Here is a 19,459-nt window from a genome sequence, read left to right on the forward strand (position 1 = left end):
AATCTTGGCCCAACTTTAAGGTGGGCCCCTAAACTGCACTACTACCATAAAATCCAACCCCAGTATCACTCGATCTGCCGTTCTCCATAAAAATACGTGCAATCTAATCATCATGCATAAATTGCGTTCACCGGTTCTATATGAAAAACTGCTTATGGGATGGTGCTTTTATGGAGTGCTTACAGCATTTATTGTGGGCGGACTATAATTGCGAAAATTCTAGTAAATGCCAACAGCAACAAAATGTGAAAACTGTCAAACATATATCAAATAAAAAGCAGGAAACAGAAATTTGTCTGGTGAATTTATTTTAATAATAGTTGAACAAAATTGCATTTATTAAATTTACTAGTACAGAAGAAATGCAGTGAGTAGACATTTATTTTGCACAAATAAAACGTATACACATATCTAAATTCATCATGTATATTTGGGACTTAGTTACGCAGGAACCGAACCAACGGCAGGTCAAACGGGAACTATACAACAAATATTTACGCCTCCATATCAGCAATCAATTCAAACTATAGCACATTCAATGCCAACACCTCCCCCAACTCCATGGAATCTTAACACCATGCCGTGGAAGTTAGCCAGCACCAGTGTAGGTCAAAATGGAATAATGGAATTTAGTGCACACGTTACCGACGATGCACAAAGGATGGCGTTGCACCAAAAACGCAAGTCCAATTTAGATAATCCAATGTAAGTAAAGAAAGCTTACACTCTTGTATTTTTCATTAATAATTGGAACTTTTTTCACTGCAGCCCAACCAAGCAATTCATTTCAGAGGAGAAAATTACAGCCCACTTTAATGGTTTGCACATATCTAGTGATTTTATACAAAATGCTTCAAATGATAGCAAGAATTATATGTCTAATGAGGAAATGCCAAGTACCAGCACCGGTAAATGTTTCACTAATCTGACTTATAAAGACTATCAAATGACTGCAAAAGAATTAGAAAAAAAATTACGAAATGCAAATCGTATTACACTGTGTGAAGAATTGAAAAGATATCAAGAACAAGAAAAGAAAGACAACTTTTTGCCCGAGGCACTTTTAAATCGCATCGAAAAGCCGTGCACCGCACTTGTACTATGGCAACCACCGCCAGCTGTGCACCTACTACATCGCATGAAAGATAATGAACTAACGCCAAATAACCGTGATAGTACAAGTGCAGATATTTCTGGCGCTGTTGATATAGCAGACTCTGATACTATATGCGATGGCGATGATGATGAGTTCTGTGACGCCGGACTAGAGCTCGAGGAAATCGATGACTTTGTCGATAATAATAATACATGTAGATTAGACTTTAATAGTGTTAAAGCAGATGATATGGATGAAGATTTGTAAAGCTCGTAGGCATGCACATTAACATTTAACATCGCTATAGAAAAGGCTGCGAATTTGTTTTTTTCTCTAAAATTAGGTTTTAGGATATTTAAAGACATTAGACCGTTTAAAAAAATGATGCCGCACACAACTAGAAATTGCTCTTCAAGTCAAATAACTTGAAGAAGTAAGCAAGTTATTTTAAAAAGTTATAAACATTTCTATTGTGTACTAAAGATGTACAAAAAAGTACATTCTTGCAGTTAAAAACGTTGTCAATTAAAAGTGATCGATAGTTTCGTACAATTTCGTGGGATCATGTCCTCTGCCGACTACAACAAGCAAAGAATCTGCTTAGAGAGAGAGATTTAAAATTTTTTTTATGTGCCTATTTCATTGAACATAGATTTGCTCTGAGAACCTAACAGAGCCCTTTTTCTTTTTATTCTAAAACCACTCACGCATTGCATTAAAATGACCAAACAATGGAATTCGTCTGAAGAATGCAAAACGATTTCGAGGTTTTTTACTATATGAGTCAGGTTCTTTTATTGTTATTGCGTCCTAAAACTCCAGTTTCTAAATCCCTATTCTTTCCACTAATTACGAAAATTGTGAAAAAAAAGAAGGACCGCGGTTTTTGTACAAGTTCCATGGTAGTTTCCGCATTTGTAATCAGATCTTAGAGTATTATACATACATACATATTTTTGTTCCGAGGAAACAATTTTTATACTGAATTTTATTGAGAGTAAGAACTACGAAAAAATTTTCTATTCATGGGTGTGTGGCAAAACGTTTTCTACACTACGGTCTAAGGTACTTTTTAACTAACTTTCGTTATGTATGGAAACAGAATAACCAGTTTTTAGTCTGCATGCTTTAGGATGAATGAGAAAATGTATGCAAGGAAGATTCTTTTGACATTGAATAATATTAATAATGTTTTCTACCCATATTTTGTAATATTTAATATATGTGACCCTGTCTAATGAAAGGTGGCTTATGACTCAAAAAAATAACAGCTGTTTCTCGCAATTCTTTTTTGAGTCATAAGCCACCTTTTCATAGACCGGGTCACATATATTAAACTATGATAAGCCATTAACATTACTCGCTAAATACTAATTATTGATAGTTAAGTGGTTCGAAATTACTGCCGGTTTGAAAATGGCCTATCGCAGTAAATGGTTAATGAAATCCTTATTTTTCAATTTGCTTTAAGAGCGCCTTATTCAAAACGTCAAAAAAAAAATTCGAAAAAAGAACGACCATGATCTTTAAAAAACGGGTTGCCTCCGTCCTCTTTGGGTGTATAGGTCATTGTGAATCAAACTAAGTGTGGTATCTTATCTGTCAACTGCCTGACAGGATGTTCAATATGGCTACTTTTTAGCGTTTTGACAGCGTGTTCAATATGGCGGCGCATATCTTCAGCGGGTGATAGAAAGAGATACAGAATGAGAGCGATAGTCAATTACAAATCAGGTGATCCAATCACTTTGGAATTTTGACGTCTATGCAGAAGATATCACACTTAGTTTCATTGTGAATGATGACAAAGTGTGATCACTTATCTGTCAACTGCCTGACAGGCTGTTCAATATGGCTACTTTTCAGCGTTTTGACAGGCTGTTCAATATGGCGGCGCCTATCTTCAGCGGGTGATAGAAAGAGATACAGAATGAGACAGCGATAGTCAAATACGAATCAGGTGATCCAATCACTTTGGAATTTTGACGTTTATGCAGAAGAGATCACACTTTGTCATCATTCACAATGCTAGTTTGATTCACAATGGCACAATGGTATGCCGCTTTTTGCCAGTTCGCCATCTGATGGAGAATATGGTTAAACAATTTCTTATCTCACAGATATAGGCGCATAGTCATAGTCAAAATAAAATATGTTTTAAATTTAGTTGCAGCTATTTGACATAACTTTCTATGAGATATCTGTCAAAAAAGCAGACCCTAAATTTAAAACCTATTTTATTTTGACTATGACTATGCGCCATAGTCTTTTAGTCTGCTGCATGTTTTAGTTAATAATTCTAAGGTAAACATTTGTTAATATTACAGTTCCATTTTTAACTAGAGGGCATCCATAAAAGAAAAAAAACTTTGCATAGTGCATTTTCGAACCGGTATCCGAAATAAAACGAACATCCACTCAACCGATGATGTAATATCAAACTTTTTTGAAATTATTCATACAATTTTCATACCTTGTTTTTTTTTTTTTTTACTTGTAAAGTGGAAGGTAATTTTTTCCCATAATAAATCTGTTATTTTCAATACTAAAAAATATACTTCTATGTTTGTATTAAGTTATTCTTTAGATAGATAGATATGTAGATAATTGTTGTTGTTGTAGCAATTCTCGGCCCACCTAATAGCCGCGACCGATCACAAATTGTCATCAATATCCTCTAACGGGAGTCCAAGGAAACTTGCCGTTTCAACAGGACCATAAGGGAAGGGGTGTTAGAGGCGTTGGTTCCACATTACAATTAAAGAGATGGTTGGTGTCATGTGGGGACACATTGCAAGCGGGGCATACATTTTGTATGTCGGGGTTGATTCTGGATAGGTAAGAGTTTAACCTGTTACAGTATCCAGAACGAAGTTGAGCAAGAGTGACACGCGTATCCCTGGGGAGTATGCGTTCCTCTTCCGCGAGTTTTGGATTCACCGGGCAATTGCCGGCATAAAGGTGCGACGCCTGTTTATGGAGTTCACCAAGGACCTGCTTGTGTTTTTTCGCTTCATACGGCTGGGTTCTCAGGTGCCGTATTTCCTCAAAATGCTTACGGAGATGACTCCTTAAGCTCCCAGGCGGCGCTGGTTCATCAATCAGATGTCTGTTGGTATGCCCAGGTTTCTGGGTATTCAACAGGAACTGTTTGGGCAGCATCTCACTTCTCTCCCTGATGGGGAGTATTCTCGCCTCATTCTGCAGATGGTGTTCTGGGGACATAAGAAGACAGCCCGTGGCGATTCTGTGAGCAGTATTTTGGCAGGCCTGTAGTTTCTTCCAGTGGGTAATTTTTAGGCTTGGCGACCATATGGGTGACGCGTAGCACGTAATCGGCTGGCTAATTGCTTTGTATGTACTCACGAGCGTTTCATTATCTTTTCCACAGGTACTGCCAGCGAGGGATTTGAAGATTTTGTTACGGCTCTGAATTCTCGGAACAATTGCGGCTGCGTGCTCACCAAAATGTAGATCCTGATCAAACGTCACACCCAAGATTTTGGCGTGTAGGACAGTCGGTAGCGTAGTGCCATCGACGTGGATGTTCAAAATGGTCGACATTTGGGACGTCCATGTTGTAAATAAGGTCGCGAAAGATTTAGTCGGTGATAATGCCAGGTTTCGCGAGGCGAAAAAACTGGAGAGATCAGGGAGGTAGCCGTTTATTTTATTACATAGCGCATCGATGTTTGGGCCTGGGCCTGTGGCCATTATTGTGCAGTCATCGGCGTAGGAAACGATTGTGACTCCTTCCGGTGGTGAAGGTAGCTTAGATATGTAGAAATTAAACAAAAGTGGGGATAGGACAACACCCTGTGGTACCCCTTGGATCATTCTCCTTGGTTTTGATGTTTCGTTTCTAAATTGCACCGATGCCTGCCGACCACCCAGATAATTTGCGGTCCACCTTTTAAGACATGGCGGAAGGGTAAACCCTTCCAGGTCTTGCAGTAACGAGCCATGGTTGACCGTATCAAAAGCTTTTGATAGGTCTAGCGCTACGAGTACTGTTCTATGGTGGGGGTATTGATTTAAAACGCAATTTATCTGGGTGCTAATGGCATTTAGCGCGGTGGTAGTGCTATGGAGTTTTCTGAAGCCATGCTGATGAGGAGCTAGCTGCAAATTTGCTTGGAAATAAGGGAGCAAAATGGCTTCAAGCGTCTTTGCCACTGGCGATAGGAGAGATATCGGACGATACGACTCACCTATGTTAGCTGGTTTCCCAGGCTTTAGTAGCGGGACCACCTTGGCCATTTTCCATTTCTCGGGTATGACAAAGGTGGAAAGAGACAGGTTGAAGACATGCGCTAAATATTTGAAACCCTCTTTCCCTAGGCTTTTAAGCATCGGCATGGCTATGCCGTCTGGGCCCACTGCTTTGGATGGTTTAGCGCGACCAATGGCGTCCTCAACCTCTTTAGCGGTGATAGTGATTGGTGACGCGCTGAATTTGTATTTATGTGCGTGTCTATTGGCTCACCGTAGGGTGCATTATATATTGTCGGTAGAAAGCGCTCGCGCATTTTTTTCGCATCCGACAGCACTTTGTCGCCAAAGGCGATGGAAACTTTGTCTTTGTGCTTAGTTGGATTCGATAGGGACTTTACGGTGGACCAAAGTTTGCCCACACCGGTAGAGAGGTTACAACCTCTTAGGTGCTCCTCCCATTTCGCCCGCTTGTGTTCGTCCACAAGCAATCTGATGCGCTGGTTTATATCCCTTATTTGGGGGTCGCCTGGATCAAGCTTTCTTATAAGGTCACGTTCTCTCGCTAAGTTTGCGGCCTCCGCTGGGAAGTGGGCCGGATTTCGGGAATTCTCCCGGCGGGAATGAAACGTGCCGAGGCGGATTCAATGACCTTACGGAAGGCACGCTCCCCTTGGCGGGCATCAGTCGGGATAGGGAGGGCAGCAAAGCGGTTGTCTGTAAAAGATTTAAATTCTTCCCACTTTCCTTTTTGAAGTTTATGAAAGTGCGTTTTTCGGTGACGATGAAGTCGGCGGTACGCTCGAGCGAAATAAGTATGGGCAGGTGGTCGGATGCCAATGTTACCATCGGCTGCAGTTTACGAGTTCTGCGCTCACGATTGAAATATCTGGCGAGCTGTGACAGCTTCCTACCATACGTGTGGGGGCGTCTCCGTTTATTGTGCAGAACGTCGTTTCTTCTATTTGATCCGCCAACATCTCACCCCTACTGTCCGCCCGCAAGTTTGAATGCCATAGATCATGATGGGCATTGAAATCGCCTAAGATAATGCGATTGTTGCCAGTGAGTAAGGCCCTGATATTAGGGCGGTATCCACTGGGGCAACAGATGGCAGGAGGGATGTAGATGTTGATGATTGCTAGGTTTGCATTGCCTGACCGGACAGATAGGCCTTGACGTTCTAAGACATTGTCCCTGCGGTCGATGGTAGGATCAAATATATAATATTGCACAGAGTGGTGTATGATAAACGCGAGGCCGCCTCCATTTCCGCTCTCGCGGTCTTTCCTGTGGACATTATAACCAGAGCAGGTCTGCAATGCAGATCTTGCTGTGAGTTTAGTCTCTTGAATCGCAGCAATGCGAATGTTGTGCCGCTTCATGAAATCGACTATCTCCGTAATCTTCCCAGTTAGTCCATTACAGTTTAACTGCAGAATTCTAAAGTGCATAAGGGGAGACACCGCCACTCTGGGGGTAAGTGACGTGTGACTACGCCTGGGTTGTGGAAGGCCAGGACGCAATTGCTGTTGTGGCCCTGGGACTGGGCGTCCTTGGGCAAGCATTGGGGTACCCGGATGATTTGGGTTTGCGACCTGGCAACATGAAGCGATGAAACCCGTCGGGGGGTTGCCGTCGCGGAGACCAGAACATCTAGGAAAGTGGCATCACCCAAGGCAGGAGCTGCATTGGGCGGATGTCGCAAACCTATATATTCTGTGCTGGCAGACGGTGCAAACGGAGGTAGGGACTAAGAGTCTGTTTCCCTGACCTGCACGGAAAGAGGGGGGGGGGGGGAAGACGGGGGCAGGAGCTGATGCTCAGCATTGCTACCAACTCTACTACGAAGGTAGTAGTTATGAGTGGTATCAGCTGTTTGAGTTGTTAGCGCCGTGGGGCGCGAGCAGCAGCGGGTACTTGTTGTGGCTTGCTGAGCAGCGGGACTGCTGGAAGGTAGTGGGGGGGGGGGGCGCTTAGGCGTAGACTACGGGACGCCCTTGGGCGTGAACAGCAAGGAGCCACAAAAAATTTATAAAAGTTACGTGGACGTCGGGTTTTGGGATCAAGCCTAGAACAACCTGTCCGATGCAACCATCCCTTGCACGAGACACACTGAACAGAGTATGACCGTCCTAAAAAGATTCTTTTCCGGCAGATGCAGCAAAACCATTTCTCAGGACCGGGGTCAGGAGACGGACCCGGATTGGATTCAATGCCTTCCCGGAGTAAGAGAATATGGAGCAGTCCTGCTGCAAGGAGCTGCTGGGAGGATGACAATTTGTGGGAGGGACGCAACAAATTAAATGGGGTCACACTGAAATGATAGTCCTTGGTCGGGAAACCCCGAGTCGCTCCGGTACATAGAACCGACTGCCTTGGGAAAATTAAATTCACTCCGATAATTCTTTCCGGCACAATTCCTCTTTAGTACTTTGGCATATGATCCTCTGTGGGTGCTCCATGGAGTACCACAGTGAAAGTACTTTGGAAAGTACTCTCAGGTATGTACTCTATGGAATACTCACAAACAAAGCGAGAGTGGGATCACCTACTCCTCTCCTAGGACATCGCAATGCTAATTGGAGCACATTTTCTGTATGAATACAGATTAGTTTTGGAACACTCTTAAACTCCTAAAGGAGTATTCCTTACACTATTTATGGAGTACTCGCGTTTTTTGAAGGGTATTTAAACTTTTCTGCATGGCGTGACGATACCAGGTGGGAGCATGGAACAGCTGATTATAAACTTTTTTATTTGATTTGATACATCAACTTCTGGTGCATTACGATTTTGACATTTGTCTATCGAATTTACAAAAACAAAGTACATGGAATTCCTATTTATGTTTGTGGGTATGTCACCATGCTGCCACCTTGTATCGTTCCGCCGTGGCTTTTGTGGAGCATTGTGGGACAGGTTTCGTTTTCATTAGTTCCGATGGCAGCAGGTAGTGTGGACGTGTGGAGCCACGACATTTTGTTGCAATTCGTTCTTGCTCCAGCAGCAAGAATCAATTGGCGTAGTAAATTTTCTTGAAGTGCGTGTTTCAAAGCAATTCGATTGTAAAAAGGATAAAATCAGAACTACTCAAGTATGTTAAGTGAAATGTTATAAATACTTATTACAACTGCAGCCCGATCTTAAGTTGATCAGAACATCATAACGTGGGAATGAGATTTGTGCAATTCCGAGAGATTAAAATATCAATAAAGATACTTGCATTTTTTTGCATGCATAAACGTATGCTTATATGTATATACTGAAGATAAAAGTGCACGGATTCTTATATATGTTCGCATGTATATCAACAAATTTGTATGTGCATCAGGCCATTCAGGCAAAACTATTGATATCAGTTGTGGTGTGTATTATTTACTCCATAATGTACATATGTATGTATGTTTGTTTGTATCTACATATCCCTCATTTGCTGCAACGTCGTCATAACTCAAAAAACATGAATTTTGAGTTAATAACATATTAACGTACCTATCATGATCTATGTTGTATAAAAAAATCTTCGTGATCAGTTAAAAATTTAGCACGTGGTATAAAAATGAAAATATGCGTTTATATACGCAACTTATGACAGTTAAAATCTTTGAATGGCTCTCCTGGAAAATTGTGTTTTTTGAGTTATGACGACGTTGCAGCATATGAGCGATATGTAACTTGGCATATCTCCCCATTGATAAAGAATGAAAGTGAATTATATTAGTGACCGATTGTATCTTAGGTGGGGGCAAATTAATGTTAATAACAACCAAGGTACGTTAACTTTGCAAGTTAATATAGATTAGGTATAGTCTTACTTGCTCCTCACAATCTTGGGGTTACCTTCCAGGGCAGATGAATTTTCGCTGAGAAGCTTTTCTTTGCAGAAATACGCCCGGAGTGCTTTCCAAGTCGCTAGCGAGAGGGGACGTTTCCTTTTTAGAAAAAGTTCTAAAGTTTTTTATGTTGCTTTCATCGGACTTAAACCAGGATATTCGGTGTAATAGGCGATCACTAACTTCCCACCTTCTTCCTTGAAAAAATATGCTCAGCGAAAATCTTTCTGCTGCAGATGTCGTAAGACGCCGGCTTGAAACATCTAGAATCGGGTCGCTTTTTAGGGAACACTAAGAGTAGCTGGTCGCAAACTGGAAGAGAAGCTTGACCCTAATTTCCTTGGGAGGTACAGGTGCGACTACAAAACAGCAATGAAATTTATTAGAAAGTTTTACCAATTCTTTTGTTAAAATTCGCTAATTTTAGAAAAGTCAATGTTTCTTGTTGTTGTAACGGTAAGGTTACTCCAAGTTCCATGAGGAGCTGGGGTCGCCAGAGCCTCGTCTGTTAGTGAAACGGGATTCGCCGTTCGAAGGTGAGGTTGACAATTGGGTTTGGAGAAGCTATATATTGCGCTGGCAACCTGCAAAGGTTGCGCTACACAACCCCTTGAATCTGATATTTTAATCCCTCTTACTACAGGCATAACTACCGCTGGTAGACTCGAACCCCCTAACACGCTGGGAGTCAATGTTTCTTCTTTTAGTGGTGCCTCGCCCCATCCAATAGGTGCGACCATGATGATGAGCAAAGAAACGTCCAGTTCCAATTGGGTCGGACCAAAAGAGCTTACGTGTTAGAGGCGTTGGTTTCACAGTGCAAATAAAAATATGGTGTCATGCGGAGATACGTTAAATGCAGACCGCCCATTGCGGATTTCGGTGTTGATTCTAGAAAAGTAAGATCTTAACCGTTACAGTATCCAGATCGAAATTGTGTCAGAGCGACGCGCGTCACTCTAGGAAGTTTGCTTTCCTCTAGTGCGGTTTTCGGTTATTGGACTCCGAAAACGGGGTTCGCCGGCATTTCTCGGCATAAGACACTTTTGAATGAGACTGATGGCCTTTTATTCTCATCTGGTTGAAATGGCAGAATTTTTGTGTGCCGTGTCTACCCTGCTAGACAGCTGTCAGTCATTTGAGGCATCAATTGACAGATATGGATGGAGATGGAAATTTACATCAGGGCGTAAAGCAAAGTTTCTATCAGGTTGTTAGAGGCGACATGACAAACCTGATGTAAACGTTCTGTATACGTGTATGCATACACATACATACCATGGTTTCCGTAGGAGTAAAAGGAAAAATTTATGCGAGTGTATTAGTGATGTCAAAAATTCTGTGAATGTGTTGGAGTTTCCGTCAGCTCTGTCTAGCAGGGTATTCTCTTTATTGAACCTTGTGTGCCAGACAGTCGGTAGTTGAGTGACATTGACGTAAATAAGGTCGCCAAGGACTTCGTCGGTGATAGTAGCAAATACTAGGAAAGTTAGTTGTTAATTTCACAGCTTAGCTCATTAATGGAAGCAACAGGACCTGTTACCATTATAGTGCAGCTATCGGCGTGGGAAATAATAGTGACTTCGTGGCCTGTACTACTTGGAACCAAATCGTAACATGTGATCAACACCTTCACGGAGCAGTCATCAAATTACGATGCCTACAATTTTCCGGTGATGCTCGTTCTCAAAGAAGAATACCCTAAACTCGCAGTTGGATGCTGTAATTGGTTGAACTTCTACTTGCCCTATGACAGTAATACGATGTCTATCAAATCCACAGTGGTGAAGTACTCGAACGGGTGAAATGTGGACACGGCCCTATCACGGTCATTAAAATTTGTACCCCGAGAAGCAGGGCAAGCCAGTCGTGACCTACATATATTGTATCTTTAATACTTGTATACTGGTCTTGTCTCCTGCCTTGGGGATTCGGATAAACCGCGGGGGCTGAGAATTTTGCGCGCATGTGTGGTTTTCCTTGCAAGCGAGGAAGCTTGCTTTTGGGAAAGTTGACAATAAAGCACACTTAACGATGCTATGCGGTGCTTCCTCCACTGAAGTTGACAATAAAGCATTCTCCGGAGTAATGCGGTCTCTTTAAAGTACAAAAAATGGTTGTTCACATTCCTTAATTGTGACCCCAGTGCATGGCTGTTGAGTACAATGGTGTACTAATGTTGGCTAGGCCCAAGATGTAATTACAAGGTGACTGACGTTGGCAACTTCTCTTTCTAATCCGCCATGTTGAACTCTCACTCTGAAACTCAATTTGCCTCTTTGCGAAACTACTTTTTCATTCAGAGGAAAAATTGTAGTAAAAACCATACAAATCAATTTTTTTGGAAAAGTATGCAACAGCATCACCTTTTTTCTCCAATTCTATTTTGTGTTGACTTTTCTATCGCTGAAATTAGTGACAATTCTCAAAAAAATTATTATTTTTTCAACAAAAACATTAAAATTTTCCATTTGTTTTGAGTTCTATGAGAAAACCGTTTGAATATATTCAATAAACCGTGGTCATTTACATATTTCTCAATCGTTGCTTGTTCGCGGCATTAAATCATCTAGAATATTGTCCAGAATGTAGACGACCATGCACACGCAACCGAGTGCACCCTACGGAGAACGGTCAGAGTATGAGAAGAAATTGTATGATTCCGATGCGACTGATATTATATCAATATCCTTCCTATGTGGACACTACTTTTGGAGTTAGAATTAAATGGATCTAGAAATGTACCAATGGCCCCACCTGAACCATATGATGGTATACAAACTGGGACAGATCCAGATGGTAATCCAACAATGTAGCACGTGTCATTTTCAAGATCTATTGCAATAGGCAGGCAATTGCCTGCCGCCTAAGCACCGGCAAAAGGTGTCGCCTACGCTTCACATAGCAGTAATGGTTTAGTCAAAACGTCCAGTTACTAAATAATTTCAAACATAAATGGGTGGCCGATTCAAATGGACATGTACCGGAAGGTTGGTGGTGGTTGGTGGTTATTCGGAATTAGGTTAAAACTAGGCAAAGTGCATCCTTCGCACACATCTGTATATGAAGTATTGGTACCAGAAACTATCAGCAGAAAGTAACGACGAAGCAAATTACAAAGCCTAGTGAAATTAAATTGAATGCGAACTTAGAGTGGTGAGAGGAAAGGAAAATAATCAATTTTAGTATATGACCGACTAATGACTTCGTATGGATCTTTTACTGTGTCTGTTGTAATATGTTATTCTAGCAAAATCATATACCGAAATGTAATCACGTAATGTGTATTTGTGTATCTCTTTTTATTATTATTGTAAATATTATTTTTAAGGACAACATAAATACACAAATCGATAATTTTAAAGTAAAATAATTGACAAATTAAGTAACTGAACTTCTTAGACTATTTTGTAGATAACACACAAAGTCCTATTAAAACAATCGATCTCACTTTAGAGCAGTGCTGGGCAGCTTCGGCAGAGAACTAATTTCAATCTAACTTTGCTGTTTTCGCCCTAGGCATTAGAGTTTTACTGTTCCTCTCAGTTAAAGGGCCAAAGTGACCATATTAAACTCTGGTTAACTCAAAGTCGCACTGAAAAACCGGGCGATAGAGATTAAACTCTAATAACTAGAGATATTTTTCGAATTTTTCTGTAAATCGGCGTGCCATACCAAATCCAACGCTTTCTACATTTTTTACAAAGGAGTTAACTGAAAAAAAAAAAAAAATTTGAAAGCGCTAGTTATTGTTGGGCATTGTGAACGAAATTACTCATTCACAGTTGAGCACAGTCTTAATTTTAAAATTCAAAATTGTCGTGCAAGTTATGTCGATTTTTAAAGTACCCTGCAAAAATCGCGAGTACTCCTTGCATGCATGTATGGAGTACTCGCTATGGACCAACCGAGTGCTCCAAAATTAACCACAATTCATACAAAAAATATGGTCCAATTAACATTGCGATGCCCTAAGACTGGACCATATACTACAGATCCGCATTACATCAAAGTAATCCATAGAGTACCCACAGTCCAATAAACATCGTGTAGTGATTACAATCGTTAAAAACGAGCAATGATCGGCTAACAATATGTTCGTGTAGAAACGAGTTGGTCCATTGCTGCATTACAGTGGAGTATAATGGTAAGTACTCCAGTGGACCACATGATCCAACGATTTTTGCAGGGTAACTAAGAAGATATGGCATACCTGTAGAAAACCGGGTCAGGGGGTCAGAATATACCCGCGGTAGGTATGCCTGACGTAAGAGGCGACTAAAATACCAGAATCAAGGGGCGGTGTAGCGCAACCCTTCAGGTTGCCAGCGCAATATAAAGCTTCTCCAAACCCAATTGTCAACCTCACCTATCCGCGGCGAATCCTGTTTCACTAACAGACGAGGCTCTGGCGACCCCAAGCTCCTCATGGAACCTTGGGGTGGGGAGGGAGGGATGACCTGAAGGTTTAATGTGGCCACAAAAATCGTTCCTGAGATGGTCGGGCTAGCACCTTAATGGTGCTGTGTTACCGGAGCGTACCGGATCTGTATCCGGCAAAGGACCATCATATCGATAACACTCCCCAAAGCCTTCGGGGTGCAACCTTATCGCTACAACAACAACAACAACAACCGATCGAACATATTCAATTTTATATTTCAAATCTTATTACGGATATGAAGCATTTAACTATCAGTCTCCTTCAAACTCATCGTGAGCATATTTTACTAGAAATATAGGAGTATAACATATATAAATACTACACTATCCATAAACCGAATTTCATCCAAATCGGTTGAAGCGATTCAGAGTAGTAGTGAATATATAAATAAAAAAAAGAAAAAATTTTTAGTTTTAAGATTAATATAAATTATATTTATATATATATCCCGAGAAGATAGCTGATGAAGAAGTGAAGTTCAGAAAAATGCCCTAGTAACCAAGGCCGTTTCTAAACTTTGGAATTTTTCTCTAATATCTATAAGTATTATTTTAATCTAAAAATTAAAAAAAAAAATCCAGTTTCGTTACCATCGAGGATTTAGTCCTTTTTTTCAAAAAAGTATCAAATTTAATACTATTTCAGAAAACGGCCTCTTCTGTTCTTCCCCTTTCTCTCATAATTCGTATTATGTGGGAGTTTTCAGAATGAGCTGTCACTACATAGAACACCTGGCTTTATTACATCATGGGCTAGGCCTGTGGCTATCGTTTGTAAATAACAGTTGATAATTGTAAGAGTGGGAATGTGCTCACTCTTCTTTTTTAAATGTTTGAAGCTGTGTTAGGATTTGCCAAATCTAAAATAGTGTGAATGTGATTAGAAGATGTGGAGTCGTAGACTCAACGGACATTTCAAACAATGCGATAAGAAAAGATTGTTATCACATACTCTGAAAAGGTTGCTCACGTCCCTTAATAATTGTATAGAAATTGTGGAATTATATCATTTATCTGGCGGTGTCCCAAGGATCAGAATATGATGCAGCGAATTATTTATGCTTAGAATAGAATGGTAATGGAAATCAAGGTAGAGTTGGTTTGCAACCGGGGTCCGTTATTCAATAAATGGTAAGGAGATTATATAGATCTCTAACTAGGGTAAGACCTTGTAATTGATTGTACGATCGATATCAAGCTAGTTTGGTACCAACGTTTCCGCACTGAAGTGTTTGGTTTGGAAACCTGGAGATGTTTCGTTGGACCGCTGATCATGCAATTAGATTCATGTGTTGGGCACCGTGAGTTTGAGCGTAAGAAGTAGGTATTCACGTTACATATATTTATTATAATTATCCGGAATCAACCCGGACATACCCATTGTATATATGTATGTCCCGCTTGTAATGTGTCCTCACATGACACCAACCATCTTTTCAATTGCAATGTGGAACCAACACCCTTATATCTTTGGTCCAACCCTGTTGAAAAATCTAAATTTTTCGAGTTCCCGATCTTATCGTGGTTGTTTCGAGATCACTTCGGATTTGTTTTCACAAGTATGTATCAATGTTTGTACAGAAGCGAATATAAATTTACCACATCAAATTAAAACAACATTTTACGTAGGTCGGCTACATTAAAGGTGGTTTTAGAGAAATGTGAGATGAAGTTCTTATTTTCTAAATCACATGTCAGATCACATTGAAATTTTGTTAGAAGACTTAAATACTTATGGCTTTTGTTGTTGTTGTAGCGATAAGGACACTCCCCGAAGGCCTTGGGGAGTGTTACCGAGCTGATGGTCCTTTGCCGGATGCAGATCCCGTACGTTCCGGCACCAATCCCGACCATCTCGGGAACGATTTGTTATGACCACATGCGACCTTCTAGACCATTCCGCCCTCCCACCCCCTAGATCCATGAGGAGTTCGGGGTCGCCAGAGCCTCGGCTGTTAATGAAACATGATTCGCCACGGATAGGTGAGGTTGACAATTGGGTTTGGAGAAGCTATATATTGCGCTGGCAACCTGAAAGGGCTGCGCTACACAAACCCCTTGAATCCGGTGTTTTAGTTGTTGTTGTAACGATAAGGACACTCCCTGAAGGCCTTGGTGAGTGTTATCGAGTTGATGGTCCTTTGCCGGATGCAGATCCCGTACGTTTCGGCACCAAGCCCGACCATTTCGGGGACGATTTGTTATGACCACATGCGACCTTCTAGACCATTCCGCCCTCCCATCCCCTAGATCCATGAGCAGTTCGGGGTCGCCACAGCCTCGGCTGTTAATGAAACAGGATTCGCCACGGATAGGTGAGGTTAGCAATTGGGTTTGGAGAAGCTATATATAGCGCTGGCAACCTGAAAAGGTTGCGCTACACAACCCCTTGAATCTGGTATTTTAGTCGCCTCTTACGACAGGCATACCTACCGCGGGTATATTCTAACCCCCTAACCCGCTGGGGGTGTTGGGTTTGTTTATTGTAAAATTAGGCATAGTGGTGGCCATAAGCGCCAAATATTATTATTATTATTATTATATATTGGAAAAGGAGTGACGATTCACTGCTTTACACTGGATAGGAACACTAGTGTTGCCACCTTCGGCTCTCTGGTTATTACATTCGGAATACTATTTTAGATAAATTGATATGTACATTTGTATATATTATTTTGTACTGTGTGTGTTATTCCCGTAAAATACAATAAATTATAAACTTAAATCTAGCTAACTCTAGATTAGCTTTTCAAGCTCAGATAATGAGAGGAATTCGTTGATATTCCTGATGGATTCTATGTCGTAGCTTTTCAATGTCTCCGACGGGATGTTTCTACCAAAGATGTTGGCCCGTATAGTCAAAAAATGTTGGCAGTTGTCAAGTAGGTGGGTGACGGAGACCGGCAGCGTTACAGAAGTGGCACTGTGGAGTTCCTGAACCCGTGAGGATATGGCTATGTGTAGATATCGTATGGCCAATTCTTAGTCTGCAAAAATATGTGATGTCCTTACATTTTGCACCCCTTGGGAGGATTGGTTTCTGACCTCTTACATTAATGGCTGAGTAGTGGTTATGGATGTTTTTCCATTCCTCGAGCTTGGCTTTAGAAATATGTGCTTTCGCAAGTCAGACATCTTCTTTCAACATGAAAGGTATTGTTATAAGTGGTTCGTTCACTGCTAGCTTGGCTCTTTCGTCAGCAGCTTCGTTACCTGGTATTCCAACGTGGCTTGGAACCCACATGATTTTTAGTGAGTTGTTTCCTAGTGCCAAAATGCTGCGAATTGAGGAGATTAGATAGTTTTTGTTAGATGTTTTGAGTATTGACCGAATGGTGGATAAACTGTGCATATAACGTGTTTCACCCCAGAATGCAGAGCATATTGTGCTGCTTGCAGAATAGCATAGGCTTCAGCCGTGTAGATGGAACAGAAGGCTAGCATGTGTCCAAATGAAATGGTTTCATCATTCGAGTCTACAACAGCAAAAGCTGTGGGATTCGTAGTTTTTGTGCCGTCCGTATATACAAATGTCAAACCTTGATCTTTTAGAGTTGTACAAATTTGTTGAAAGGTTTGCTGGTAGACTACTGGAGTAGTTGTGGTTTTTTGTATGATTGCATGTCGACAATTAAGAGTTTGTAGGTTTCAAACCACGGCTCGGGTCGCTTATAGTCGAACTTCTCCAGCTAGATGGGAATTCCTAGTTCTTTGGCTGCATTTATGCATCTAGCGACAGCTGATGGGAGCGATAACGGTGTTTTTCTTTTGATAATTGAATCGACACCGTTCAGTAGCACAGCATTCTTGCATTGTATAAGTTTTATTGTCAGCTTACATAGAGTAAGCGTTGTTCTTTCTTTTATGGAAGGTAGGTCGGTTTCGGTTAAAGTGGCTGCCGTAGGCGAGGTCGGAAACGCTCGTATACATCTTCTGGCTGCTGTGTGATATGCGGGCAGAATTACTTTCATGTTCTTCTTCGCACAGTGTCCGTAGATCGGGAGTCCATAGTCAATTTTCGACAGTATAAGAGCTTTGGTAGTATTGACGATTGTTGTTGGATGAACAAGGCTGTATTTTGATGATAAATATTTGATTAAGTCCAATCTTCTTACAAGAGCAGATACAAACAATGATCTTTGTACGTAAGTTTAGAATCAAATACAATGTCTAATATTTTCAATCTAGTACAATTAACTATGTTTACATTATTAAAAGATAGATTTATAGGTGGGCAAAGCTTTTTATTACATATATGAAAATGTTTGTATTCATGAATGATATTTTGGCTCCCGAATCTTGGCCCCATTTGTCAAGTCTACTAAAATTTTCATGAAGTCATCTTGAACCACCGATAAATCTTTACATTTGGTGGAAAGCAGTAAATCGTCGGCATAGATAACATGATTGATTCTTTTGTGACTTAATATTATTTTTTTCATTTCGTTAAACGCGATTATGAAGAGGACTACTGATAATGGCGATCCCTGAGGGATGCCATTGACTAGTTTATATGTATTTGAGAACTTATTATTGACTTTTACTTTGAAGAAACGGTTGGTTAAAAAATCTTTAACAAAGTTATATAGTCTTTTTCCGATTTTCCATATTGAAAGTTGTTGAAGAATTACATGCGGGACGATTCTATCGTATGCGTTCTCGAAATCAATGCTAAGGACGGTTCTTTGTTGAAACGGCCGAAGTGGCGAAATTTTCAAATATAAGCAGGGCGTCCAATGTTCCCTGGTTGTCTTTAAATGCTACTTGGTGTGAAGCGAATAGGTTATTAGACACTGCGAACCAAACGATGCGTTTAGCATCAATTTTTTCCAATGGGTTACTTAAGCATGGCAAAAGAGATATCGGTCTGTAACCAGCTATGGATGTCGGGGATTCATTCGCTTTTGCAATGGGGAGAACTGATGCGTTCTTCCACGCATGCGGTAGATTGCCTTGATTGAATATATGGTTATATAACTCGATAACCCTGGTCTTGACTTTGGTTGGTAAGTTTTGAAGTAAGGGGTATGAAATACGGTCACGTTCTGGAGTTTTTCGACCCAGCTCGAAGAGGGTGTATTGGGGACTCTCTTTTTTGGGCTCTCGCAGAAACCGACTTAATAGAGTATTCTTCGGAGAGAGTTTGATTTTTTTTAAGAACAAAGTCTTGATGAAAGTTGCAATCTTTAGCATAATTGGACCAAGTAGAACCAAAGTGATTTGCAATGTCTACCGAAAAATATATGGGGCCATCAGTTGGGTCAATTACTTTTACCGATGATGGGGTGTGTGTGTCCGAAAGCATCTTAATGTTGGACCAGATTTTACTGGGTGGAAATCTGGGGTTATAGAGCTAGTTAGGGTTTCCAGACTCTCACGTTTAGCTTCTTTTTGAAATAGGCATTTGCTTTTTTATATTCCAGCAGATTGGGGGTAGACCGGTGTTTTTGAAATTATGCCACAACAATTGTTTTTTGTCCCTAAGTGTTGCAAGTTGTTTAGACCAGTATGGTACGATGCTTTTGTGGCGTTTGTGTTGTGTTTGGGGTATGGCACGATGTGCTGCCTCCCGAATAAGTTTTGTTAAATTGCTCGTTTCTTTATTGATGTTAGGGGATTGTGGAAATTTTGTTGAAAACTCTTTTGTCAACTTTTGAAATAGAGGCCAGTCCGCTCTCTCTACTAAAATCTTCGGTTTAGGCGTACCTGGGATAGATGAAGCAGTGGTCAATTTTGTGTATAAATAAAAGTGGTCGCTTCCATGCAGTTGTGAGTATGTCGAGCTTGAAAGCTTAGGAGCTAAACCCGCCGAGCACATACACACATCTACAGGAGTAAAAGTTTAATGAGTGAGTAAAGTGAGTTGGGGACA

At 40.9% G+C, this 19,459-nt stretch overlaps 2 protein-coding genes across 3 annotated transcripts in view; both read left to right on the forward strand.

Annotated features, from left to right (window-relative positions):
- Nucleotides 1-228: 228 nt before the first annotated feature.
- Nucleotides 229-3,651, forward strand: Mst85C. Its single transcript, XM_067769509.1, has 3 exons — nucleotides 229-367; nucleotides 442-705; nucleotides 769-3,651. The coding sequence occupies exons 1-3, from the start codon at nucleotides 363-365 to the stop codon at nucleotides 1,361-1,363; spliced, it is 864 nt and encodes a 287-aa protein (XP_067625610.1). The 5' UTR covers nucleotides 229-362; the 3' UTR covers nucleotides 1,364-3,651.
- A 4,592-nt stretch (nucleotides 3,652-8,243) lies between these two features.
- Nucleotides 8,244-19,459, forward strand: part of Kdm2 (Lysine demethylase 2) — a 63,507-nt gene continuing 52,291 nt past the window's right edge. Inside the window, exon 1 of one of the 2 annotated variants that reach the window (XM_067792252.1) lies at nucleotides 8,244-8,675. The gene's annotated coding sequence lies outside the window, so the exon portion shown is untranslated. The remainder of the gene's footprint in view (nucleotides 8,676-19,459) is intronic. The other variant, XM_067792261.1, reaches the window with a different exon arrangement.

The sequence above is a fragment of the Eurosta solidaginis genome, chromosome 1 (genome assembly GCF_040869045.1).
Source record: "Eurosta solidaginis isolate ZX-2024a chromosome 1, ASM4086904v1, whole genome shotgun sequence".
NCBI classification, from domain to species: domain Eukaryota; kingdom Metazoa; phylum Arthropoda; class Insecta; order Diptera; family Tephritidae; genus Eurosta; species Eurosta solidaginis.

Excerpts from the sequence above, each read along its gene's own strand:
- Mst85C (XM_067769509.1), top strand. Across the intron at positions 706-768 it reads TCCAATTTAGATAATCCAAT|CCCAACCAAGCAATTCATTT; the intron begins GTAAGTAAAGAA and ends TTTTCACTGCAG.